At 40.3% G+C, this 26,271-nt stretch overlaps 1 protein-coding gene across 8 annotated transcripts in view; it reads left to right on the forward strand.

Annotated features, from left to right (window-relative positions):
* Positions 1–513: 513 nt before the first annotated feature.
* Positions 514–26,271, forward strand: part of KCNC2 (potassium voltage-gated channel subfamily C member 2) — a 105,651-nt gene continuing 79,893 nt past the window's right edge. For 6 of the 8 annotated variants that reach the window (XM_074902847.1, XM_074902849.1, XM_074902844.1 and 3 more), the window contains exons 1-2: positions 514–911; positions 1,644–2,413. In XM_074902847.1, the coding sequence (XP_074758948.1) occupies positions 1,781–2,413 (633 nt within the window). In that variant the 5' untranslated portion in view covers positions 514–911; positions 1,644–1,780. Of the gene's footprint in view, positions 912–1,355; positions 1,446–1,643; positions 2,414–26,271 lie in introns of those variants that run through there. The other 2 variants (XM_074902845.1, XM_074902846.1) reach the window with 2 other exon arrangements.

A 26,271-nucleotide genomic window follows, 5' to 3' on the forward strand; every position in this document is an offset into this window, starting at 1 on the left:
CCCGCCAGAGGCCGGGGCTCCCCCAGCTGCTGGCCTGCGCTGGAGCCGGCTCCGGGCGCTCCCCGGGAGCCGGGGGGCTCCTTGCTACTGCGGGCAGCCCCCACGCCGCAGGCCGGGGCTGTGGGCGCCGTGTGACCCCGGTGCGGCAGGCACCAGCCTGCCAGGTGAAGGACCCTCTCCTGGGGGGCCCAGTAGCTCCCCTCCGCAGTCACCTGTAGCTAGGCGCTGCTTTTTTGTATTCCTCCGAAAAAATAGCTCTTCTCAGCCCCGATCCCTTCCCGCGTGTTTTCCTCAAGTGAACCAAATTTACATGTAGCAGGAGCGGAGGTGGTGGTGCCTTTTTTTTTTTTTTTTTTTTTTTTTTTTCGGAGAGATGTGGTATTTGTTTTTGCTATCGCCTCTCTCCGCCCCACAGAGGCTGGAGGGGTACGGAGGGACGGCTCCCCTGCTCCCGCCCCGGGGAGGAGCTTCAGCCCCAAATGAGGTGGTTTTTCACCTTTTGGGTTCGTCTTCCCCGAGAGGCGCTGGGCTTACGGCAGCACCGGCCCCTGAGGTGCCCCGGCCCCTGCAGTGCCCCTGCCCGGCGCCCATGGCCCCGGTGTCCGGCTGCGGTGTTCGCTCCCCGCCCCGATGGGGAAAGGCTGCGTCTCGCTTGTAAAATGAAGGGAACGGGATCCCCGAGCGGGCGGCGGGAGCCGCTTCTACGCCTTTCGGAGTTGAGCATGGAGGGCGGTAAAACAGCTACCTGAACGCGACAAAAAAGAAGAACGAACCCCCAACCTCTAGAAGGCAACAACAAGTAGTTCTCGCCTGGCAGAGAGGCGCGGAGAGCGGCTGGGGATCGGCGTCCGCCGCCGCGCAGAACCGGAGCCCGCCTGGGCAGAGGAGCCGCCGTCCCTCCCCCGGCGAAGGTAGCGGCGGGAGGATGGGAAGGGGGTGGCGGGGGGCAGCGGGCAGAAACCCACGGCAGCCCGGCGCCGGTTCCGCCGGCTCTTCCCCGGGATACACGCTCCTCTTCGTGATTTGTCTGAGAAAGTAGCGAGCCGAGCTCCAGGCAGGCAGCTTTCCCAAGGGTGTGCCTGCTGCCTGAGCTGACTGGGGGGCTTGGTATTTTTTCCCAAAACACAGTCCCTCCCTCCCAGAATGGAGGGGGGGGAGAAGAGAGACAAATCTCTAATCCTTTTTTTTTTTTCCCTTCGTTAAACTGTTAGGATAATAAAAGATAGGTGCCCATTAAATAATTAACAGTACACTTTCTATTCCATCAGCTCGGTTCACGCAGCCCCGCGAGGGAGAAGGGGGTGGGGACGGTGGCGGATCTGTCCGCGGGAGAAGCGGCAGCAGTGCCATTTCGGCAGCTTGCTTGCAGGGGCAGCCGGGGGGAGAGCCGGGGGCTTTGCCCGGCGCGGGCAGGAGGGAGAGCCCTCCGCCGGAGGAGCCCGGCGGTGGGTGGTGCGGGGCCGGGGGCTGCCGGCGGGGCGGGCCGGGAGGGCTGTCCCGGAGGTGCGGGGCGGCGGGAGATCGGGGGGCTGGAGGGCGCTGGGGCAGAGGGTGACAACGTGCACTAGCCTCCCGCCCCGCCCCCCGCGCCCCGGTGATGCTTGAGGGGGCTTCTCGATTTCTTCTTTCTGTTTGCGTTTAAGGCAGAAGCTCGTCCCCCGCAGACCTGCCCGCGACCGGCAGCTCCCCCTGCCCAGCGACCGGTCTGTGTGTGCCCCCCCCGTCGCCCCATCCCGCTGCCGCCTCCCGCGCCCTCCCCAGTCATGTCCGACCCGGAGCGATGGGGAAGCTCGAGGACAACGAGAGGGTGATCCTCAACGTGGGGGGCACGCGGCACGAGACCTACCGCAGCACCCTGAAGACCCTGCCGGGGACGCGCCTGGCCCTGCTCGCCTGCGAGTCCCAGGGCGAGTCCCCGGGCGGCGAGGAGCCGCCGCCGCCCCCCGCCAACCCGCCGCCGCCGGCGGGCGGCTGCCCGGAGCCCGGCAGCGGCTGCAGCCCCCGGGGCAGCGGCGGCGCCAGCGAGTTTTTTTTCGATCGTCACCCGGGGGTCTTCGCCTATGTGCTCAACTACTACCGCACCGGCAAGCTGCACTGCCCCGCCGACGTCTGCGGGCCGCTCTTCGAGGAGGAGCTGGCCTTCTGGGGCATCGACGAGACCGACGTGGAGCCCTGCTGTTGGATGACCTACCGCCAGCACCGCGACGCCGAGGAGGCCCTCGACATCTTCGAGGCGCCCGACCTGCTGACGGGCGAGCCGCCCTCCGACGGCGACGACGACGACCTGGCGGCCAAGAGGCTGGGCATCGAGGACGTGGGGGCGACCACCGAGGGCAAGGGCGGGCGCTGGCGGCGGCTGCAGCCCCGCGTCTGGGCGCTCTTTGAGGACCCCTACTCCTCGCGGGCCGCCAGGGTAAGCGCCGCCGGCGGCGCTCCCGCCCGGGGAGGCCGAGGGGCTGCCAGGGGTGTGCACGCCACGGTCCCCTGCGTGGGGGGCCCGCGCGTGGAGTGCCGAGGGGAAGCTGGCCCCGTTTGGGGTGGGCGTGCGGAGGTGACGCTTCAGTGGGCCGCTGCGTGGGGGTGACATCGGGCCCCGTGGGGCAGTGGTGCTGGTCCCTTCTGCGTCTGCAGGCAGCGTCAGGCAGCGAGGGGGTCCCGCTGTGGGTGAGGTGGGAGCTGTGCCCCGAGGAGCCCGCGAAGGAGCCACGCTCGGGCCCCTGGCCTGGGTGGGGGTGCGGAGCTGTGCTTGCTGGGGGACCCAGTTGTGTGGTGGGGGGTGGGCAGGAACAGCCTCAAGGTGCCCTCACCCTGTCTGAGCCGCCCGCGTGGAGGGGTGTTTGGGGCCGGGGCGGCTGGCCCCACCGGGAGGGCATCATCCCTGCCCCAGCTGTCAGAGGTCTCGCCTTTGGGGTGAGGTGGTGACAGAGATGCAGGAGGGCAACCTCGGCCCTTTCCCGACTTTGCCCTGTCCACAGTGGGAGGTGATCTGGGTCAACAAAGTAAGTGTGACAGGGGGGTTACCCTGGCTCTTCCTCCACTGATTTCTCAGGGTGACCCTCACTGGCTCTGCGGCTGAGGGTGCGGGTACAAGGCTGTAAATGATGGTACTAAGTTTCCATTATTTAAATAGGGATTTTGGATTCTGATGCTGACTACTTTCTACTTCAATGATTTGGATTTTAGTTCCTTCTTTTAGTTGCTGTTGTCAGGGGCAGTGTGGGTTCACTTTCTAACCCAGGGGTTTGGAGCAAACAATGGTTGTAATTCCTTTGAGAAAAATATACAGTGATGCCTCTAATTTAACAACAAGAAAAGCAACCACCAGGAAGTCTTCCCTGCGATAGAAGAAAAAGAACTTGTAATTGGAGATGTTTGTTTATAAAATGTGCTAAGTGTTTTGCAGCGTATTTACCAGGATTCCCATAAAAGTGTTCAGAGCTAAGCCTCATCCTGCAGAAAGTGCAGTTATAGTGGGTGTCATCTCTTGATCAGTTCCACTGATTTCTCTGACAGTCTCATAGATGTGGCCATAAGTGTGCGGTTTAACTGACTTCCTGAATTGCACCCTATGGCCTGATGCAGTTTCTGTGAAAGTTAGCAACTTCTATGAGCTTAGTGAGTTAAGCTAAACATAAAGTAAAAGTCCTTGTAGTTACTACTGTTACTTGCTGAGTGCCAGCATTGTTTATGTTTTTGAAGGGTGGCCACCAATGCATTTTCCCTTGACAGCTGGCTCCAGCTGATACTTGAAATACGTTTTTAATAAAGGATTGGTTCTGAAGAAAAACTACCAGGAGTGTCTTATCTTTGCTCATCAATGACATACCCACGTTGCTTGCATCTGAGCTGATTGAATCTTGAAGAAAATTTGGCTGTCAGTTACCTGACGAAACAGTAGTGCGTGCGGTGATTGCGCTGCAGTTTCTTTCACCTACTGTTTTGTGGAAAGTTGCTGACGTTGTCGAATCTGCAGTTTGTGTGAGAGAGGGAATCTTTCTGCTCAACTTTGCTGGAGAACTGAGGAGTGCAAAGTAAATGTGAAGTGGAAGATACCGGGAGAAATAGGAAGGTAGGCATGCTGATTGCAATTGCGCCCTGGAGTTGTAGCTGTCACCTGGATTTTCAGTCCACTTCGGTCCACTCTTTGGTGGAATCTGTAGGCACTTGCTTTTCAGATTTTCCATCTGTACTAGACCGTCCTGAACTGTCAATTGCTCGGGTAAAGATATTTCAAGTTTGGAAAATGAAGGCTGTAATTAACACTATAATAGAAAATTGCGACACAGCAGTATTAATCTCTTGGAAGATAAGGTATTTACTTTTCTATAACTTAAAACCTGGTTTGAAACATTATATTCTGATTTCAACCCCAGGCAGCCAGAGTAAGGCTGTGTCAGAGCCGTAACAATGTTTTTTTCTTCAAGGCTGCTGCTCTGTACCTTGATCTTTCAGGTAGGGAGACAACTTTGAGAATTACTGGCAAGTTATAAAGCATTAAGTAAATTTGTATTTAAGGACTAGCCTGCACTTAGTAAGCACTCCTAAACACAGTAATTTAAGGTGATGATAACCTTAGTTTGGAACTGAGATGTTACTGTCAGTTCAACATTTTCCCACACCTGAAACAAAGACTGAGTATTCTGAGTATTCTGGCAAATACACTTGTGTTTTGTGTCAGCTGAAATGGTGACTAACTCTAAAAAGATTTGAGTGAAATCCTGGCCTTACTGAAATTAAGACAAAACTCTGAGAGCATCAGTCTTTGCCTCGTAGTGTTAGCTACTGACTCATACACCAGTTAGATTATGGTGAGGCTGCTTAGTGGTAAACTTTCTTAATAACTGTGGTGATTATGTTTTTCAGCATTACTGCCTGATTTCAGCAATGTCTTTTTTGGAAAGTATGATGGTGATAAAAAATGGGATATGTTCTGTTAATGAAATGGTATTTAATATTTGTGATTTTCTTTATCCTAAACTGTGATCTCTAAAAATAGAAATTTATAGAAATTCAAATATAAGTTGTCATGGTAACCTATTGAGGGATAGTGCATGCACAAGATTATTCTAGCAAGACCATCCAGTGATGTTATATAAATAGTGGAACTAGTTTGTTGACAAGAAGGTTTACTTTTTTTGAGATTCTAAAAAAGAATTTCAACTTTTAGCATATGCAGTTTAGTATTCAGATAGCGACATCTACTAAACATGGTTTTTGTAAATATAAAATCCATGTACGTACAATTGCTTTGAAACTTGCAATGGTTTTTTTGTTTCTCAAGTTCAGGAGTTATGTCTGAATATTATTTCTGTTTTCATTTTACTTGTTGGATTTCATAGCCTGTGAAATGAAATTAAAGGGTACACTAGTACTCCTTTCACTCCAGGCTTAATAGAACAACTGTTCACAAACTGCTATTTGACAGAATTCCATTAATTATGTAGATACGGGAAGCTATGGGTTTATGACACTGTGGAAAAGCATGGGGCAACTAAATCTTTATGTGCGTTGGCTTAAGCATCTGTGAAACGGGCACTTACCTGATTCCTATCTAAATCGAACATGTATTGTGAGTTTTGCTACTTAATACCTGTAAGTGATTTTGATATCCTTTGATGGCTCATAAATGCAAAGCACTCCTTATGCTTTATTAAAGTGCAAAGATGCATCTAAATAGTTTGTAAGAAAGTACAAGAGGTGTAATTAAGCACTGAGTTTAGAAGAGTGTCTTCAGATGCCCAGCAGGACCTAGTCAGTTCTAGTCTCAGATACCATATTTCAAATTAAGCTTTAAAGGCATTTTGCTTTTGAATAATAGTTGAGACATGATGCTGTTTAAAGAAGTAATTAGTATTTGTCACTGATTTTTCCTAAGTATTATGGATTACTCATGTACTTAATATAGGAACTAAAAAATGGCCCTGGCATTCACAAAGTTCATAGCTATGTATCCTTCACTTTTCTGAGAAGACTGTAAATCTGTTCGTGGATAAGGGGAGAGCACCTGCTCAGCAGTAGCAGGAGCTGGCATGGCCCAGGGCACTCGAGCAGGTGCTGCCTGCAACACCCTTGCCGTTTTCAGCAGCTGAAGGCAAATTACACAACCCCTATGTTGTACAGCCTTTATCTGTAGGAAAGATCATAACTGGTTTGCAAGAGAAGGATAAAAACTAATTGGAAAGTATTTATAAAATTGGATATAAGTAAGTATTCACTGAAATGCAAATAAAACCGCAAAAGCCTTGCGGTCTAGGCATCAAGAAACTTACGTCTTGCACGTGTTCTTAAAAATACAGATCTTATGCTGCTTCATCATAAGATGAGGAGCTGGACTTGAGCAATGAGAGTGGTATTTTTGGGTGGAAATATGTAGTTCCCATCTACTGCTTTACATGAAGTTATGGTGTCAGAGACTCCTTTCAGTGTCCTGTAATGTTTACACCGGCTTTGAACATTCGGTGGGGTTGGTTGTAGGAAGAATCGACTGAAATGAGTGAGATGGGAGAGGGAGAAAATGGGATTTTATAGATCCCCTTGAAAAGCTAAAGCTACAGAAATCATATTGGAGAGCATTCTTGTCAAAGATAATTTATGTCTTTATTTGGTGGCTTGCTTATGTTTTTTCCAGGTACTTAGAGACTTGTCATGTACTGTGGTGAATGACTGGAGCGGGTTATATTTTTAGGCTTTGGCTGTTCGTGATGCAAGACAGTTTTTATTTTTGGTGAAAGCAATGCTGCTGGGATAGTCTGAGATACTGTGAATGGAGTGGTGAAGATATGTTAATCTTATAATATATGTTTGTAGATTAATAGTGAATAGCAAAGTTCATTTGATTTCTTAACAAATAGAAAGGCCCATTAACTTATAAGTGGAAATCTTTACTTGCTTTTATTCAACAAGGAAAGCAAGTATACTTTAGATTTTACTACTTAATAATTTTTGAGTTATGCAGACACCTTCTTTCTGAAAATGATACAAAGAAAATAGTAAAGGTTGATAAACTGCAAAGAGAGTATTCCTTTGGCCATGCTGGTAACCAAAGTGCTGAATTTATTTTCAAGTGGGAAAAGAAGCAATTAGATGAAATCGCTGAAAACCAGTCATTCTGCTTGAAGCATTTAGCCTGCAGGAGCTGTCATTTATAAAGAAACAGCAAGATCTGTTCCTAATAACAGAAATCATAATGCATCACTGTTACAGATATTCATACACTCTGTAGCTTCATGTATACATGGGCTGACTAAATTGCATTGTAAGTAATTTTTATTAATTTACTTCTGGCATGCTGGCTTTTAGAAATCTTAATTGGGAACTGTAGCTTAATACATTATATATTCAACATAAACTGGCTTGATCTACCTTAAGTGTAGATGGTCTCTGATGGTACTGACATATCAGTGAGGTAAAATCAGCAAGATTTCTGCCTCCCGAACTTCTGTCTTTTCCTCTACAGCTGTTCTGCCTGATGCTGCTAGTGTTTCCATGGAAACAAGCCAGCTCTTGGCTTCCTCTTCCCATTGAAAACAGCCTGCTTGCTGTCACTTATTCATCTGGGAAAAGCATTTTGTCATGGCTCTGACATAAATACCACAGAGATGATCTGTCCTATCATTTCAAAAATAGGTGCTGTTAGGTATGCGCGCATGCATACAGCCTGATTCGTCTTCCAACGACTCTAAAATAATTCAGTTAATGGACTTAGGCTGAATTTGCTTTGGTGTAACTGGAAGTGGAAATTAGCTTAACATACACAGACCGAGACAATAACGGTGTGAGAAGTATTTTTGGTTGAGAGATCTGGCAGACCATGTTCCCGTCCTGTATGTAGTTAACACACAATGTGCTATCTGTCATGTTTGTTTATGGTGGTAAAATTTTTAAGTGGTTTCCTTTGGTGATGAGAATTTATCTTCACACTGATTAAGACAGTGGTGGGAAGAATAGCTCACAACTTCTGTTGAAAATTGTATAGGTTTCAGTGAGATATCAGATGAGATATCACATTATCATGCCATTGGCATGTGATACAGTCAGGATACAAAAGAAGTGATGTAAGAAAACTGGTATCTTCCAGGTCCCTATATTCTTAAATATGTGTCTGATACTTAGTCCAAGGTAAATGTGTCAATCTATACTCTCTGAAGAAGTCAGCATTTTTGCTTGTTGTAGTGAATTTGTGTTGAGTCATAAATCAAAGAAGTTCAGAACTCAGACTAATCCCAAAACCTTGATTAGTTTACTTCACTGTAGGAACTTCAAGATATTTTAAAGGAAGTTTGTCTAAAACTTGCTTGTCCTTTTCCACTTCAGTAATCATTGGCAGAAAGTGACTGTTCTCTTCTTACAAAGTTACCTTGCAATTGGGGTAGAAGGATCAGAGAAGAGGAAAGGAGTCCATGTATAAATGTTTAATATTTTAATAATCTCTTAAGAAGTGCTGTCCAGTAGTTTTAAGATGGAAGAGACAAGTTCTTTTCATTACCAAGTGCTGTTTCAGTGCTGTTCATTTCTCCAGAGACGACTCCTGCTTGTCCTGCACTTCATTCTCTTTGCTCATCTTGGGGAAACAGTTTCCTTCAGCCACAACTGGAAAGAATGGGTTTATGCTCTCTATATTTAGCACCCGATGGGGATAGTATGTTCCCTTTTAATTCTCTTTGTCTTTAGACCTCACTTCTGGCAGTGTGATTTACATAAACTTATTGTTTCAGTGTATAAACTTGTGGGGGTTTCTGTAGATTTGTATTTTTTTTTTTTTTTACTCTGAGTAAAGTACTTGGGCAAATAAAATATAGATATGGTAGTCAAACCATTGGTTATCATTCTGCTTAGTATATTTCTTATAGTGATACATTTCCTTTACACACACTTCTTGCACAAGAACACACCCGTTCCGGTAGAATTAGTAATTGCATAGGAATAAAAATTTGTTTTTAAAGCAATGCTAAGCAAGGCTATTTAGGAATTTTATATGGAGAGTGAATAACATAGCTACATTCACTCTTACTTATGTGTACTGTTATTTTCAAAGAGCCTTTCTCCTTGTGCAAGGGCTGAAACGAGGGTATTTCGCACAGAATTAAATTTAAGGTGGTGAACACAATATACAATTGTGGAAATGTGTACAGACATACTAATATAAACTTAGCACTGACAATATTTATCAACGTGATAAAAGGGATTCAAGTTGTAGCGATGACCTGGTACGTTTTCTTCCCTATCCTGACATACGCATGTATATCTGTTGATATAAGTAAATGGTAATTTTTTCAGAGAGGTGTAGAAATAGCTGTAGAGAACGAACATGAAATCACACTTTTTTCCCCTTTTGTTTTTTTAGTTCTACAAATGTGTTTAATTAACATCTTTGTTGATACTTTATGATGACTAAAGCACTTCTGAAGAAAAAACTCCACTTCCATCTGTTAATCAGTAGTGTTAAAAATAGAATGCCATCTAATGACATGAAATACATTTTCTTGTGATTTGTGATATGCTTTACAGAAATTTTGGCTGAAGTGGTGACTTGAAGCCAAATTATATATCCAATTATATATTATAACCATGGGTTGTTTCCATCCCCCTGCCTTTAAATTGAAAATTCTGAGATGTTGTCGTGATTTTGGTCTTTTTACCAGTCAGTTAATTATTGCAGTGGTGTAATAATTCAGTCCTTTCTTACTACAGACAGCTTTTAGTAGTTCCTTAGTGTTTCTAGATGAACCTTAGATATCGGATCTTTGATATGCTCCTGCAAAATGCTGTAAACAGAGAACAGTCTTTTACCCTGGTGATGAATAATGTGAAAAAGTTCATTAATATGCATTAAATATCCCACACAATACCATCTATTCTTATTTCTGAAAGTATAGTTTCTATAGTGTTTACATTTTCATTAGTGTATAGCATGCAAAATGTTTTACTGTGCCTAGTTTTTGAAAACGGTAAAATATCCATTGAAATTTGTGGGTTTGGTTCTGATAATTTGTAGAGCACTAGCTTTATAGCAGTAGTCTTCTTTTTAACTGTTTAATACTTATCCTAAGAGAAATAATTCTTCTTTAGGAATGACTTCCACCATGTTAAAATGCTTGCTTTGATAAAAGCACAAGGCTACTTTGATACTAGGGGTATGATAGTACGTGCAGTTTTAGAGCAGCAGAAATCAAATGCTGAAACTCAATTAATGGCTGAGAAAATTATTTTTTCAGTGAATTGTGTTGGAGAAAATGAAGTCAGTAGAGTGAAAAAGAGGGCTGCAGAACAGTGCTGTGGAATTGTGTGTACACGTTGTTGCAGTCATGAGGAGCGCAGTCTGAGTTCCTGACGATTTTGCAAGGGGACTGCGCTGGTGCCTGCCGCAACGCTGAGTGAGAGTGTTTAACCATCCCCAATGGCATCCTGCTGGCGGGTGCTCATAAGTAGAGGGAAGAATAATGTCTTCTAATCATATTTCTGTTGGCCTACTTAATTTCTCAGTTCATAAATGTTCACAAAATATATTAGGCTTTTATATGCTGTTGACTGTAAGATTGAGGGTAATCAAGTATGTAGTAATTAGTATTTTACATAAAGTCTGTGCAATAACAAATCTTCGATTTTTTTTTTTTTTTTTTAAAGCAGTGGTAAAAATTATTACAGGACAATATAAAGGCTGTTTTTGAAGTATACAAATGTGTGGGTATAAACTTCTTTTAGTTCTTAGACAATACCAAAGGAGATGTTCTTGTTAGTTCTTATTTTTACCTAAGTATTAAAAAATCCTCTGTACTTTTCAAGTGAGCTGTCTATTTTATCTTCTTCAATTGGTAATCCTTTGCCAATATGTGAATGGCAATTATTTTTAATAATTGGTTTCAGGAGCATCTTAATTTTCACAGAATGATGATTGTTAGGAGCTGAAAAGTTAATGTAGATCTTTTTTTATATCATCCCAAGTGTTATTCAGGTTTTTTTTCCTGACAGGAATTTTGCAGTATTCTAAATTTAATCCAGACATGGTTTGCAGAAGAACTTTATTTGTCTTTCTGGTTTCTGATCACATTTGGGAATGGAGTTTTTCTGCATTTTCAATTCTAGGTCTGATATCTACCTTCAGTTTTCCATTTGAATTTTAGAATATAAGTGATGTGCAAACACATCTGGATTTCATCTTGAACATTCTTGCATTAGTCCGGGAAATTATTTAAACAAATTATAAAAAACTCAGTGGGAAATAAGTTTTGGCTCTCTGCAGCTTCCTGACAGAGGGGAAGCGGAGAGGGAGGTGCTGATCTTTTCTCCCTGGGATCCAGTGACAGGACACGTGGGAATGGTTCAAAACAGCACCAGGGGAGGTTTAAGATGGAGATTAGGAAGCATTTCTTTACCAAGAGGGTGGTCAAACACTAGAAGAGGCTTCCTAGAGAGGTGGTTGAGGCCTCAAGCCTGTCAGTGTTTAAGAGGCATTTGGACAAGGCCCTTAATAACATGCTTTAACTTGGTCAGCCCTGAATTGGTCAGGCTGTTGGCATAGATGATCATTGTAGGTCCCTTCCAACTGAAATAATCTCTTGTTTTCTAAATAAATAAGTCCTGGTCTTCCAACCTCTTTTCCCTTACAATAAAAAATGAAGTCCTTTTACTTAATAATTATAATGATTCTTTTTTTCATGGTTTAAAAAATAAAGTGTATATAGTAACATGGCATATAATAAATTACATCAACAGCTCTGTTTTGGGTAGAAATCAAGTGGGGTAGGAATTTGGCACAGGTATTGAATATCAGCTCTGCTGTATAACTCACTATCTGTTCATTATCTCTTAATACTTTATGTTAAACAAAGTGATTTAAAGACCTTAGGCATCTTTGTCCTTTGGCCAGTGAATTTTATTACTGGGTATATTTGAGGGTATTTGAATATAGTTTTAAGTTTGAGGACTGGGGCTTTTGACAGCAGGCTGGAGTTATTTTCCTGCTTGCCTAGGTGATAAACCTGTGCAGCTTGGAGAAAGAAATGGTCATGTTTGTCATTTGTTTCCAAAACAGGCATGTGAAGCTGATGTTTCAGTGACCTGTGACTGGTCAACAAAACTGGTTTGATGCATTGCAGCTATAGGGTCTCCTTGGTTAGTCATTGCACATTTTAGGTTGGTGCTTTGGTAGCAGAACAAATGAACTGGGGGAATTAAAAAGGAAAAAAAATATTTGATAAAAGGGAAAATTACATCTTGGTGAAAAATGAGCCATTATAGACCGAAGCAAAGAATGTATTTTCATTATTTTGGTTTATCACAATATAATCAGCTAAACCTTAAAACTGGCAAAGGCATTTTGTGTCGCATGTCTGGGGTTTTTTGAGTGATGTTTGTTGCTTTAAGGATGGAAGATGTTAGTTTTCTTTGAACTGCATGTTTATCTACTTCTTGTTGCAGTTGCTACTCCCATAATCTTAAAGTGAGAAGGGAGCTTTGATCTTTTCAAAATGAATTCCCTAATGACTAGGTTTCCCATTTTGGAAACAGCTACTGTTAGGTAGGTTCAGTCTTGCAGCCGGTCTCCACCTCAATTCAGGAGCTGTGACAGCAGCGATGTCTCTCAGAACTATCTCCAGAGGCTCTCGCTGTTGGTTCTTAGCTGTTTCCTCACTTTTCAGCCCCACCACGTTGCATTCAGTATCTTGTGCTGTCACTGAGCTGATGACGGGCTATTCCAATACTTCTGATTCAATCCCTTTTCCAGTGCTTTTGTAATAAAATTAACTGTTCTGCTATCTTTGAGGGACAATGATAGCTATAGATAGCTCTCTACTGTTAATACTACCTTTAGTAGCAGTGTTAGCTTTTCTTTGAATGCATGACGGCATGCATCACTTACTGAATTGAAAACCCAGCGAAATTTCAATGATTTCGTATTTTCAACAATTTAAAGACATGTAAATTCAGTATTCGGTAGCAGAAAAGTACCTGTTAATCTCTAGAGAAGTGCAAATGTAGTTCATGTTGGGTTTGTATTTCATTACAGCAACTTACCTTTCACTGCTGTCCTGACAGATTCATGAGATAAAGGCAATCCTCTTTGAAATGCCTGCTTTTGTTCAAATATCAATAGCTAACTTTCTAAAATACCGTGAGGAAAATTATTAAACTTCTGTCTTGTGCTGCTACTGTTTGTGTACTCCTTGAAAATAGAGATCAGGAGGTGTGTATTAGTAATGATAATGAACAAACTTTGCAAATCTTATTTTGTTTGTTTACTGGAAATGCAATTTTAAAATAACAAGGTAATTGTTACAGTTGTCTAATCATACTGTCAGTAAGATGCTGTCTTCAGAAACCCAAGCCTTGTCTCTGGGTGGGAAAATCTTGGCAATAGTGGAGGCTGAAGGAAAACGTGTGACCTAAATTTTTCATTGCAGTTCTATCTACCGTTCAGACAAGTACGGTGTGACATCTGTGTGCACTGCAGAAACAGGGGTGAAGCGTAAGTCTGAGACAAGGCGGAACATTTGTTGTCCTAGTGCTTTCAAACTTAAGGTGGAGTTTTTATCCATATGTATGAATATGGAATCAGATATTTTTGTGTGTATATATATATGTATATGCACACACACATATACATTTCTAAGCAAATGCATATATTGGTGTTCCTAACCTGTTAATATGATAGCGAAGAAGATTGTTTTCTTTTTTTATTGCATTTGTCCTTGAAGATTTTAATGAAGAAGACTGCATCCCAGATCTCATGACTTAATTCAGTGTTCTTACTTTTACTTGTTTAATTCAGCTCCCAGCTATAAGTTTAAGTAGAGTTTTGTGGACTGTCTGAATATTTTGCTTTATTAGGCTGTGACAGATCTGTCTTACTGGATATACATATATATTACTATGTTGGCTTACAGTATTTTATTAATCATATTTGATGGTAGAAGTAATGTTCCATTCTTTATAAATTTTATCTCATTAAACGTGGAGAAACCTGAAGCAGTTATATACCTAAAGAAATCTTGCTTTCTGTGAATGTAAATCTTATGGGTGACTCTCACAATCAATTAAACTTTTTCCTGCACTTGGCATAATATGAAATTTCCTTTGAGTGAAGATTTCTTGCTGTCAGAAAGTTCTGAACTCATTTTACAGTTTTTTCTCACTGAAGGTTTTGGATCTCTCCATCTAAATGGGCCACTTACTTTCACAGTCCTGTAGAGATTTAATTGGTTTCAAAATCTCTATCCTTTAGTCTAACTTTGTTATAAGTCACCAGCTGGTTCAGAGTTCTTAGGTGAGGGACTGGTAAGGCTTTTTTTTTTTTTTTTTAAAAAAAACCCACACCCTCAAACCAAATCAACCAACCAAAATAAAACAAGATAAAATTGCTTTTCACTTGGAGGTCCTGACAACTTCAGTGCTTTCTTGAGAAAAGATGACTTATATTTACACTTGTTACATCAGGAAGCATACCTGGTGAAGTAATTGGAACTCAGGAACAGGTTAAAAGAGCAAGCAGAGGCTGAAGGGCTGTTGTGACTGGGAGGAGGATTGACCAATATAAAAAAATCCTTCCACATGTGAGAGCTCTGCCTTTTGTGCAACGAATACTAAATCAAGATGGAAATTGTCTTACAGTGTTTTGTGCAGTCACTACTGCATTATGACATGCATTATGTCATTTAAAATACACTTAATAATTTCAAAACAAACCAATATTTTATGGTGTCCATTTTATGAAAACCACATATAAAATACAAACAAGGAGACTATTCTTTCTACGACTTTCTTGCAAACATCCTAATACAAGTAATTATACTGCTTTTAATTTTTTTAAATTATAGAATTAGATTGCTTTTATATTTTACACAGAATGGCTCAAAAACCTATGAAAAGGACAAGTTCTTCCAGTAAATTGTCTAGAATTGTGCTAGAACCCTACTGATTTTTATACTGTAAAAACCTATACATTCTTTATACTATTTTACAAGATACTTTAAGAAAATCATGTCTCCCAAGGATGCAGATTTCCCTTCTTCAGCTGTTGGTAAAGGAACATATTAAATACAATTATATTTGGCAATAATTTTTATCAAGTTGTGTTGATAACACATGCCATAATTTTTCATCTTTGAAGTGTTGCAACCTGTTTTATTATTCATTTAGCTGTATTTTTTTATGTAGTTATTTTTTTAGAAGGGGGGATCAGTTCAAGCCAAGTTCATACATCTCTGGTTCTTGTGAGGAATACTGAATAAAGAGAAACACAAAATCAACAGTTAATCAGAAAATGCAAAAAGTCATAGCATGGTGGAAGTTGTGAATGTTGTAGGGACTGTGTTATGACAAACTCATTTGGTCAGGCTAGAAGAGACATGGAGAGTGATGAGGGCTCAGTGATTAAAGTGCTATCAGGGCTTATGTCTTTGCTATGCTGTGACATCTTCTGTGGTTCACCCTGTCTGCAAACTGGGAAGGTACCAATGTTCTCTTACCTTAGAAAATAAAAAAATAACTTAAAAAAATTATACAGCACTCAAATAATGGAGAAAAAAAAGGGGAAATTGCATTTTAGTTGGTGACTGTCAAATATAGTGCAAAGGAGAGTTTAGGTACTTTTTAAAGAGGTTGGGGATTGTTGGCTGTTTTCTGTGCCCAAAGATTTAAGCATACATAATCATTTCATGGTCTTTTTTTTTTTTTTTCCCTCCATTTAGTGGATCTGTGGTGGGAGTAAACTGTGACTGTGTGGTCATTTGGATATATACAGTAATGAGTATAAGAGGAAATCCTCATAATATATTGATACTTTTGTTTGCAGAGCAGAGTTGGAAGAGTGTATTCGGAAGGGGAAGCACATAGCCCACAAGTGAACAATAGGGGAAAAAAAAAAATTTTGAATTCAGTAAGAAAATGTCCATTTTGTAGACCCTGCCTCAGTCAGTTCACATGGGGGAGAAGACTCTTCAGTCACCTTAGTAAAAATTGCTTTGTAGGATGTGAACACAAGGAGCTTGAATTAAGGTGTAGTTTGTGACAGATATAGTCAAAGTTTTTCCTCCAAAACTTACCATTAGCCTTTCTGAAATAAAAGGTCTCCAGATTGCTGAATGTTTGCAAACGCATTTGGTGTTTGTCTGTGCAGTTAAATTCTGACACAACGGAGTAGAGGGTCTTAAAATGAGAAATATTGGTCAATCTTTACCATTGATTTTGCTACCAATTTGATCTGCAGAATATTAGAACGATTGTTAAATATTTTCAGTGATCTCATGTAGATTCTTGGTTGTGTTCTGTAGCTGTTTTTGAAGTGTAGATTGACAGTGAGCTTTAGCCACCAGATACAGGGGGAATGGTTGAGCTTGCAGGTTGTACTTCTAGGGTGTGCATTTTATCAGACTTTTTTCAAAAAAAAGAAAAAAAAAGGGCAAGATCCCAAAGGAATGCCCAATGTGAGCAATGCTTATGGTAGCCCTTTTGTATTTCAGGAGCATTTGCATTGGTTAATGAAAGCTAGTTGCTATTCTTTACTGCTTTTTAATGTTTATTAGTTGTGCTCAACTGTACAGATGATCAGAATTAGCTAAGCACATGACAGTGTTATAACTGAATTACTGTAAATTTTGGTAAGAGATTTTTCCAAAGGAATAGGTTATTATACCTGTTGCTTAATTCTGGAGTAATGCCCATCTTTGTGTACTGCTTCTCATGTACAAGAACTCTAGCTGTGAGTTCTCCCTCTATAGATGAGTGATTTATTCCGTTATAGGTGAATGCATTTTCATGAGTAAGATGCTAACAGTTTATTGTGAAACAAAGCCAAGCATCTTGCTAACTTGATGAGAAACCTAAATTGTTCTGTTAGGTGGAAGCCATGAGGAGCAACAGCATTGGCATCAAAATCATTGAAGTGTTTTGAAGATCTGCCTTTATAGATCCCTAGGGGCACCAACAATGTTAGTTTGTTTTTTCACTCTTCCCCCGTAAACACCCCTTCCCAGTTCAGCATTACATTACTTTTACATGTCAGGGAAGCTTTACTGAATTATTACATGAAATTCATTAATAATTTAACTGCTGTGTATCTGTGCTGGAAAAAACCCATCTAGCTATATCTGGCCAAGATTTGAAAAAGTGCTTGAAGCATGTGATGATGTTGGCTGAATTAATTTCAGAAGACAGCAGTTGACGAGTGTTAAGTCTGCTGTGATCGCGGTCAGGCAAGCAATTTCTTCATTCGGTTAACTGCTTTGGAAAAAAAATGATAAAAAATAAACAAGTGAGCTCAGTTTATTTTTCTACCTGAAATGATCATTGCTTGTAGTCTTGAGAGGAGAAAGCTGCATTTTTGGTACTTCTCTGAGACTTCTGAGGTTTGAAAAATTCTTCTCTGGTGTGTTGCTAATAGCTGCGTAAGGCAGGGCTGGGTTTCAGTATCATTCCTTACACAGAATAATGTCTGATCTTGAAGCAATATACAAGATGTTATTTAAAATTAATTGCACATTCCCAAGAAATAAAGCAAATGTAAAGTATTTAGCAAGAGAAAGTTTTACAGCTTTGTAAGTCTGCTGCATATGCTTTCTCTTCTGCACAAGTACCATGCTGATGCTTGCATGGTTCTGTATTTGACAAAGCTGTTTCTGAACCAGGAGTGTAGGACAGATCTTGTTTCATTTTCCCATGTAACTTTAAAAAACAAACCTTCCATTACAGGAGTTTAGCATGAAAAAATAGTTCCTGTATTCCTAGTAGTAACTGCAAATTGTTGGCATGGGTAACTAGTTTGGCCCTGGAAAAACTGCAAGCTGGTAGCCATGATAATGAGCTGCAGTGCTTTTTAATCTGAATTTGACACTAGATGTTAAGAAGATCTTCCTTCACTGCTGTGATATTTATTAGAGTGAAAACCCTAATATCTTAAAATACTTTGAAGGCTTACCAGGCTAAATACTCACCTTGCTTTTTTTAGAGTGGAGTTCATAGTAATGTTTTTCCAAATCAAGGGTATTTGTGTTTAAAAGGACGCTATGCTCCCTGCATTAGTTTGGCAATCTCAGAATCAGGAAAGGATTTCCTAGAGCATGCAGGGAATCCTGGACAAACTGAGCATTGGCAAGTTGATAAGCTAAGTGTGCTAGAGGATTTGAGTGTTCCTCTATATAGGAAACCAAACTGAAAAAAAATACATTAAGACCTTGAGGAGAGAGGAAAAAGCTAATCAGGAGTTGCTGAAGAAAAATGATATATTTGAAATGGCAATTAAATAAATAGAAAGGCCAAGGGAGAGAAGAAAAAAAGGGCTGGAGAGAGAAGAGAAAAGGGCTGTTGGGGAGGGGTTTTTTTTGTTTGAAGACCACAAAGTATGTAAGTCTCAGGAAATTAGGTACTGGTGTCCTGAAATGTAGGTTGTGTTGGGTATAGTTGCTTCTGGATTTGTTTTATTCTGCTGCGTAGGGAAAGAAAAAATACGTTTACAGCTTTGTAGGGTGAAAATATTTTCGTTTATCACACTCCTTGGGAACTCTTCAGCTGATTATAATAAAGTATTGGTGGGGGGAATGGAAAGAAGGACAGGAAGAAGCCTCAATGCCCATTCATACAGAGCTACACAATATATAAAATCTCTCAATTTGCCATGAATCTTTCTGAAGCTGTATCCAAATGGCAGAAATTCAGTGTACCTGCGTAAGTTTCAGAATGTGATCCTGTACATGCATTTGCTTTTCCTTTATTCAAGTCAGTAGCTCACAGTCCTGACACTGTGCTTGTGCTTAACCTCTCTGTCAAGTGGTACTTGTTCTGCAGCCTTCATAGCTTTATAGATAGGAGATTTTGAAGTTTAAATGCCTAGAAATATGTGACATATATGACAATGAGATGTAACTGTTAGACAAAACACCTAGAATTCAGTATATACCCATAAGTACCAATGTTATGAATATTGTAATATGGTGATTTTCAAGAAAACTAAACACTGTTTTTTCCCAGCTCATAGGAAAGTGAAAAATAAGTCATGTTAAAGAGAAAAGGCTACTCAGATAAATGTTTAATACTTGAAATACAGGAAAACCACTAAGTAGCGTAGAGATTTTTTTATTTCTAGCTCATATTTTTTTTTCAAAATAGCCTTGAATAAAATTATCCTAAGGGGGGCTATACTATACATTCTGAAATGACATACTCAAATCAAGGCTTTTTCTCCATCTCAAAACCTTCTTTAGGGCTGTTGTTGGAAGAACACAACAGTAAGAAAGTATCCCGATAAGGTTTTTGAGAAACCTCAAATACCAGGTGATTCTTCTACTTTTTTAAACAGAACATGTAAAAGTTATTGGAGGCTAAGAAAAATAGGTGAGCTGTAGTCCATTGTGGAGTACTCTTCTGCAAAAGTTACATTTATGTGATATCAACCAGGAGTGGTTTTTGTTCTTCTAGGAGAGAACCACAAAATACAGTGTCAAGAATGGCTAACGTCTTGCTCTGCAGAGAATAGGTGAAGACAACTCTAAATGATGGGGTGGAACTTCTAAAAGATGATGTCAATTTTTTCTATATTTTCTGGTGCAGGGATTCCCCCTCCTTTAATAAGGGAAAGTAGGAATGAATGAGAAGCTTAATAAACATGTTTCCTAAGCCCTTATTCCTTCTTTGATCTTTTCTGTGGTCAACCGGGAATGTCTAGAAGAAACTGTTCAATAAACCCCTTTTATAAAAATTTTTCTTTGCACAATGGAAAGTACTATTCTGTCAGCCGTTGTCTAGAATACAGGAACGTGATGACCTCTGGAGTCCTAGGCTTGAGCTAATTCCTTATTTTTAGTGTCTTAAAAGCTATCCAAAGCTTTGTAGTATAGTCCTTTTTATTAGATTGGGGGGGGGGGTGTGTTTTTGTGGTAGATTTATATTGTGGAAATAAATATGCTTCTGTGATATGTAGTGTTTATGAGTTACAGTGTATTTTTGTGCTCACAGCAATGAAGATAGGTGGTTTGCTTTATCATTCACTTAATGTGCCTCTCTGTAATTCTGATACCGGTTGAAGAAGTCATGCTTGTAAGTAATGTAGAACTGGAAGTCTTTTGCTTGGCTGTAGGAGTCTTACATTATTTTTGGGGGGGAATTTCAGAGTGAGCTGTTTCTGCTATGGATTCATATGATAAAAAAGTGGAATCATTGTCCTTGACTGTGTCATCAATTTTCCGTCTTTAAAGATAGCACTGTTAATGCTATTAGCTAATGTTAGTTTCGTATGAATGAGAGACAAAAATGAGCAGAAGAACATATGACTTCAAATAACATGAAATACTGTGTTGCTTGACCTCTTAAGATACATTTTTATTACTGAGTTTGGGAGACTTTGTATCTATTCAATTAAGATGAAGACTCAGAAAGGCAGAGGAAGAGCAGTGAAAATTGAAAAGGAAGCTTGGAGATTTGTGGTACCTCTTTTCCTGAACTATAAATGATGGAAATGAAAGTGTCAGACAGTCTTGATAAACTGCTTTGAGTTCCTAGTCGGACCACTTTATGAAAATTTGTATTATTTTAAAACAAACAGGAAGAGATAGAACAACCAAACACATGAAAATTGGTATACGTGAGCGATGATTTTATGTTATCTTTCATCAGAGGTTGGCTTTGGAATGTCTTATTGGTAACTGTGTAGAAAGGAAGACTGCCTAGATATGAATAATCAGAGATAGTTCTAGTTCTACACTAAATTTAGATTTTTCTTAGCTTTTTTTAATTCAGGTATATGAATCATCATCATCCTTGTTTCATAAATTTGTTAATTTTTGGAGAAAGCTAATTTTCCTTTTGCTATTTCCTGTTTTTCTAATTCACTTGTCTTTCCTCTTTGTTTTTTTCCTAGTTATTTTTTCTTACCACTTGAGGACTTTCTAAATTTAAGTAACCTATTGCTCCTCTGTAGAAAGATTCATCAGCAAGGCTCCATTCCATGTGTGGATCTTTACAGCTGTAGAGCTGGTGGTACATCTCATGAGCTCAGATATCTGATCCTGCAAAACAGAATACATGGGCAGAGTCCATACACTTTTTTTTTTCCCTTTTTGTGAGTAATATATATAAAAAAAAAAAAGATCTATAGACTCACAGCTCAGTACTATTAAATATAATGAACAATATTCTTCTCTTTTCAAACATGGTTAGACTTATAAACTTAAAACTGGGGGGAGAACTGCCTCAACTTTTTTTATCCTATCTGCAGAACCATTATGTCGCTATTACAGAATCCTCTACACAATTTCTGCTTGAAAAGTTCTCAAATAGCACCTAAAATTAGTAATCTAAGTTCCCCATCTTCTTTAATAGTTATATAGGCCTAGGTGATTAAAAATAGCTGAGAGATGCATACTTTTGGACAGAGTAAAGCCCCTTTTGAGTGTTTTGAATATAATTCTTCTATATGTGTGACTGAAATAGGCATTTGTGCTCTCTATTTCACTGGGATACATTTGTTTTTACATAAGCTGTACTACTGAGAAATAAGCAATGTGAGAAGTGGAAGAAGAGTGAATTGTATTTGTGGCCTAAATGCAGAATTGGCACTGATTTAACTGTTTGCTCAAGCTGATTTACCTAAATCTGTAGCAAGCTTGTATGACCATGGTTCAATCAGGTTAAGATTGCCCAGGACTCATTTAGCTTGGTTTGGCTTCCAAACCAATTTTCCCACACTTAACAGAACGCACCAGGGGCTAACTCTGACATAAATAAGTCAATCTGCAAAATAGTTTAGCTAAATTGGTGCAATTTCTGTGTGATTTCTGTATAGGCCACTTGTGGTATTAAGGTGTTCAGATTCTCATGAGTTATTCTAGGAAACCACTGTTGTACACGTAGAGCTATCAGTTTTGATCCTGAATCCTTGATATCTCTGAAATATGCTTGCTTTCAGAATGCAATGCTTTTTTTTTTTTTAAATTAAAGTATCTGAGTGAAATCAGATTGAACTGAGACTTGGCTATTCAGATACTTGCTTCTGAGCCACTCACTGCCTGCGTTTAGTATTTTTCCGCTCCTACTCCTTGCCTTGGTCTCTTTCAGCTGTGAATCTCCTCTAAGCATAGTTTTACGTACACATATTTTTGACTTGTGCATGTTTCAGATTTCATAGCAGGAGCCCTGGTGTCGGTTAGGGGCTTCCCTACTTGTTACTGCTATAGAGATAGTAATGAGTTCCCAATGCAGTTTGCTGCCAAGGTTGTGACCTCATCAAAGTCAAGCATAGTTTAGAGAGCTTGAATGGTTTTTTTAGGAAGTCAGTAAAATCATCAATTCCGTTCTAGCATGCTCTTGAGATGTGCTGTGGCTGCATGAACCCTGTTGAGGCAGACCTCTAAATCTGTTACTTCAACATTAGTGATTTCTATTCCTTCCAGCACACCCCAGTTTCTGTCCAAGCCAGGAAGCAGAGGCTGGGGTGGCTGTGCTGGATGGGAGGTTTGATGTGAAGCTGGCATGTGTTCAGAATCAGCAGAGAAATTCTTGTGTTTTTGCTGTGAGTTGCATGCAGAAGGATCAAGGGGTGAGGTCTGTTTGTCTGCTGCCATGTGAGGCAGTGAGAGCAGTACTGAAGTAGCTGGCAGGTGCAGCCTTATTTGTATCTTTCAGGCCTTTTTTTTTGGTGATAGAATAAGAGACATACCAGAGCATCAGCAACATTTAAAGCTGTTTTTCTACATGAAACAACAGACAGCAATCACAATCAAAATGGAGGCCAGCATGTTTCCATTTTAAAAGGTATGCAAATAGCCTCTCTTCAAAGGGAGAGTAAAGCAGGGGCTCAGCAGGAAGCCTCAAACTAGGCTGCAGTAGGCTCAGCAGTGCTGAAGTGATGTTCCAGTGAAAAGCACTATGTGCCTATGCATCATCATGGTAGCTCTGTTAGTTTCTTTTTACTTTATGAAGCTAGACAAATTCCATAACTGTAAATTCTACTTTTGATGTTTTAATTTTTGATAGGAGAAGAAACTATTGGGACTGAATTTTGCCTGTTGTCCTCTTCTTCATTAAACACCTCCTTTCTGCTGCTGTACACCCTGTTCATTTTGAGGAAATCAATGCAGCATCCCTCAGTGTTGGGTGGGGTAGGAGGTTATACAGTTGCAGATCTTACATAATTTGCTCAGTCTCTGTCTCCCTGGGGAACAGGAACCCCAGACCTTCCCAAGATCTTTTTGTTAGTGTACATAATAAACCAGTGCTTTCTTGTATGGGAGATGCTTTCATACACAATATGTAGCCTTTAAATGCAGAAATTACAGTAAAAGGCATCTATTAAAATTGTACAGCTAGCACTGTGAATTAGGGAATACTAAATTTAAGCAATTAGCAGTAACATCATCCTTATGTGTATGTTTAAGATGCAAGATTGTAGTGCTGGATGAGACTGTTCACCTAGTCAATGAAAGCTTGCTACCTCCACAGTTTGTTCACCAAACCCTATCGCTTGGTATGGACGTGCTGGTATGTCATGTCCTTATCTTTCCTCGAAAACTTTCTCATGAATTCAGTTTTTATAGATCAGGTAGTCTGGTGTAATCAAAAGCAGGGATCCCAGTGTGGACTGTGAATTGCTTTCATTTGGGACCACTGTGTTTTCTTTTGTTCTAAGAGGGTTTCCCTTTCTCTGGATTCTATCTATTCCACCTCTGTGGAAAGTGAAAATATCCTTGTAAATTTGAAAGCCATTGAGAAGGGTAGTATTTTTATAGGGTATATTTGAAAGGAACAGATTCAGACATTAGATGAAGGATAACATGGTGATGCTGTAAAGACCACCTTGGCTTCCTCGCTGCATGCTAAGCTACCTTCTCAACACTGGTGTGGGCATCACTGTGATGTGTATCCATCCAAGCTGACTTGTCGTTCAGTATGACTAATGTATGCACTGGTCCAAATGGACCGTTTACTGGAATGGAATATTCAGCAGTGGTAAAGAGGCTAGAGAACAAATACAGACTTTCTGTTAAGGCCAAGAACTGCACTAAAAATATTGTCAAAATAAATAAAATAGTACGTAAAAACTGCTTCTAAGGGACAGCTGCCGATTGTTATTTTGTTTTTCCAGGAGCTGAAAGCCAACTCCATTTGCTCAACTGCAGTTAATGGCTTCACCCATTTGAGAGGAAACTGTCTTGTAATGCACTAGAAAGAGATTGATTGTTTGACTGAATGTCTTTGGAAATGTTATAAATAAAAAAAAAAAATTGCTTTAGATTTCAAAGCCACAGGTCTTGCCAGTGGGACTCTAACCTGGTCATGCAACGTGTAGCTACTTGGTATCACTTAGATGTATTTAGTTTCATACTTGTATTATAGTTTCCAGCAAATGAAAAAGGTTGTGAGAATGAGAAGTTTTGCCACTTTACTGGCTGGTGAGTGCTTATGTGGTGCATTACCTGGTACTGACATTTCTTTAATTAAGTTTGTTCCTAAATGTAGTAGAATTTGTGACATTTTCAATGTTTGTAACCACTGTAGGATCTGATGTAGCAGAGAAATTAGTGTTTCATAATTTTGACCTTGAGGACATACAGACTTCCCAGGTTTGGCTGTTGCAGAGCTTAGGTTTGATTCTGGATCCAAAGTGATGTTTTGTTTAGTCTGGAGCCAGGCAAAGTAAACAAGAATGTTAAGAGGCTTGAGCTTTCTCATTTACCTCAGTGGATGCTGAAGCCAGGTTCTGACCATATGAGTGCCAACATCATTAACCCTTTAACTGATGAACACATTTAAAGAAAAAAATAGTCTTATTTTTCCGTTTTTTTCTAGTTTATGTAAACTTGTAAAAAAAATTGTGAAGTCTGTTAACTTGAAAAGATTGTACCTTAAGGGCTAAGACTCAAACTAAATATTCAGATAGACTGGTATCATAAAAGGTAATGTTTTAATGAATTTGAATGTGAAATGATGAAGAGAATACTATAGAGCTTATATGACTTCTGTGTTGTGGTTTGTAAGGTTTTGTTGTTTTTCTGTAAAACATATTACAGAAAATGTCTTTATTCTTAGGCACAAAAGCTGTATGTTCGGTTCCTGTATAAATATTTCCAAATGATTCCCTTTCAGTGTTACCTAACATAAAGACAGAAAAAAATGGAAAATAAAAACCACGTATTCATATTAGCCTGTCCCCTAAATACATTGCAGTACTCCTGGTGAACTCATCCAAACCTCTGCCCCTTGAGCTTTACCAGTGCACTTCTGCCCTCCTCTTCCTAGTGTACCCCTTCTGAGAGGCTCTTCCATGGGGCCAACAGCAAAGTCCCTCCTCAGGGTGTGTTAGTGGCTGTCACCCAGGAACAGGAATAGGCGATGCTGCTTTTCTTCCCAGGGTGTTTGCGTGAATGGGTAAGTCAGACTTATTGCATCTTCCATTTGCTGCATAAATTCCTGATGAGTTTTATCTTTTTTTTTCATTAGTTGTATTGGTCGAATTCTCAAGTGCCCCTAAACTGCTCTGAATTGATGACTGATAACAACATGTTTGGGGAAAGAAGGAAAAACAGGGAAGAAGCCAATGACTTACTGTGATCGATTCTTCTAGGTATGCAAGTGTAGCTTTTTTATTATGGAACAAAGATAAAAAGATGTGGACTAATGGAGACAGTCCAGATGACCAAAATGGTCAGAAATTTAGAAATGGTGGCCTATGCGAAAGAATAAAGGACCTAATGTTGTTTGTGCTAGGGAACAGGATAATGGAGAAAGACATAGGGGACTTCAGATAGTCTGCTACAAAGAACAGAGTAAGCTTTTCCAGTGTCCATACCAAAGAGACCAAAATGTAATAGGATTAAATTGGAGGTGAAAAGATTTAGTATAGATTTCGTTTAGTTTTAGTTCAGTTCAGTGCTTTGATTTGGCCAGAACAGATTCTGATGAGACTGAGCTGAAGCCATAAGCATGAAACATCAAGCCTTACTTTGCTTCTGTCTCTTTGCATCTTTCCAAATTCTATGGATTTGCGAACTGTCTTTAGGATTTAAAATTCAAATTGTACTTCTGTAGTTGGAGAGTTGTAGATTAACAAGCAATTGCCTTGGATGAGATCATCCGTACTTTATTCCCATCCATGATTGTTTTATGTTTTGTTCTTAACTGCAATACTACTTTGTAAGAGTTTTTTAAAGTGTAGAAATTGTTAATATTTAGGAGATGATCTATTTCTAGTCATAGAAATTTGGGAAATGTGTATTTGCCAGTGGATTGTGATTATAGACTTGCAGAACAGGAGAGTGGTCTGAGTTTATAGGTTAAATTTTTGTGTAA

The sequence above is a fragment of the Athene noctua genome, chromosome 3 (assembly GCF_965140245.1).
Source record: "Athene noctua chromosome 3, bAthNoc1.hap1.1, whole genome shotgun sequence".
Classification (NCBI taxonomy): domain Eukaryota; kingdom Metazoa; phylum Chordata; class Aves; order Strigiformes; family Strigidae; genus Athene; species Athene noctua.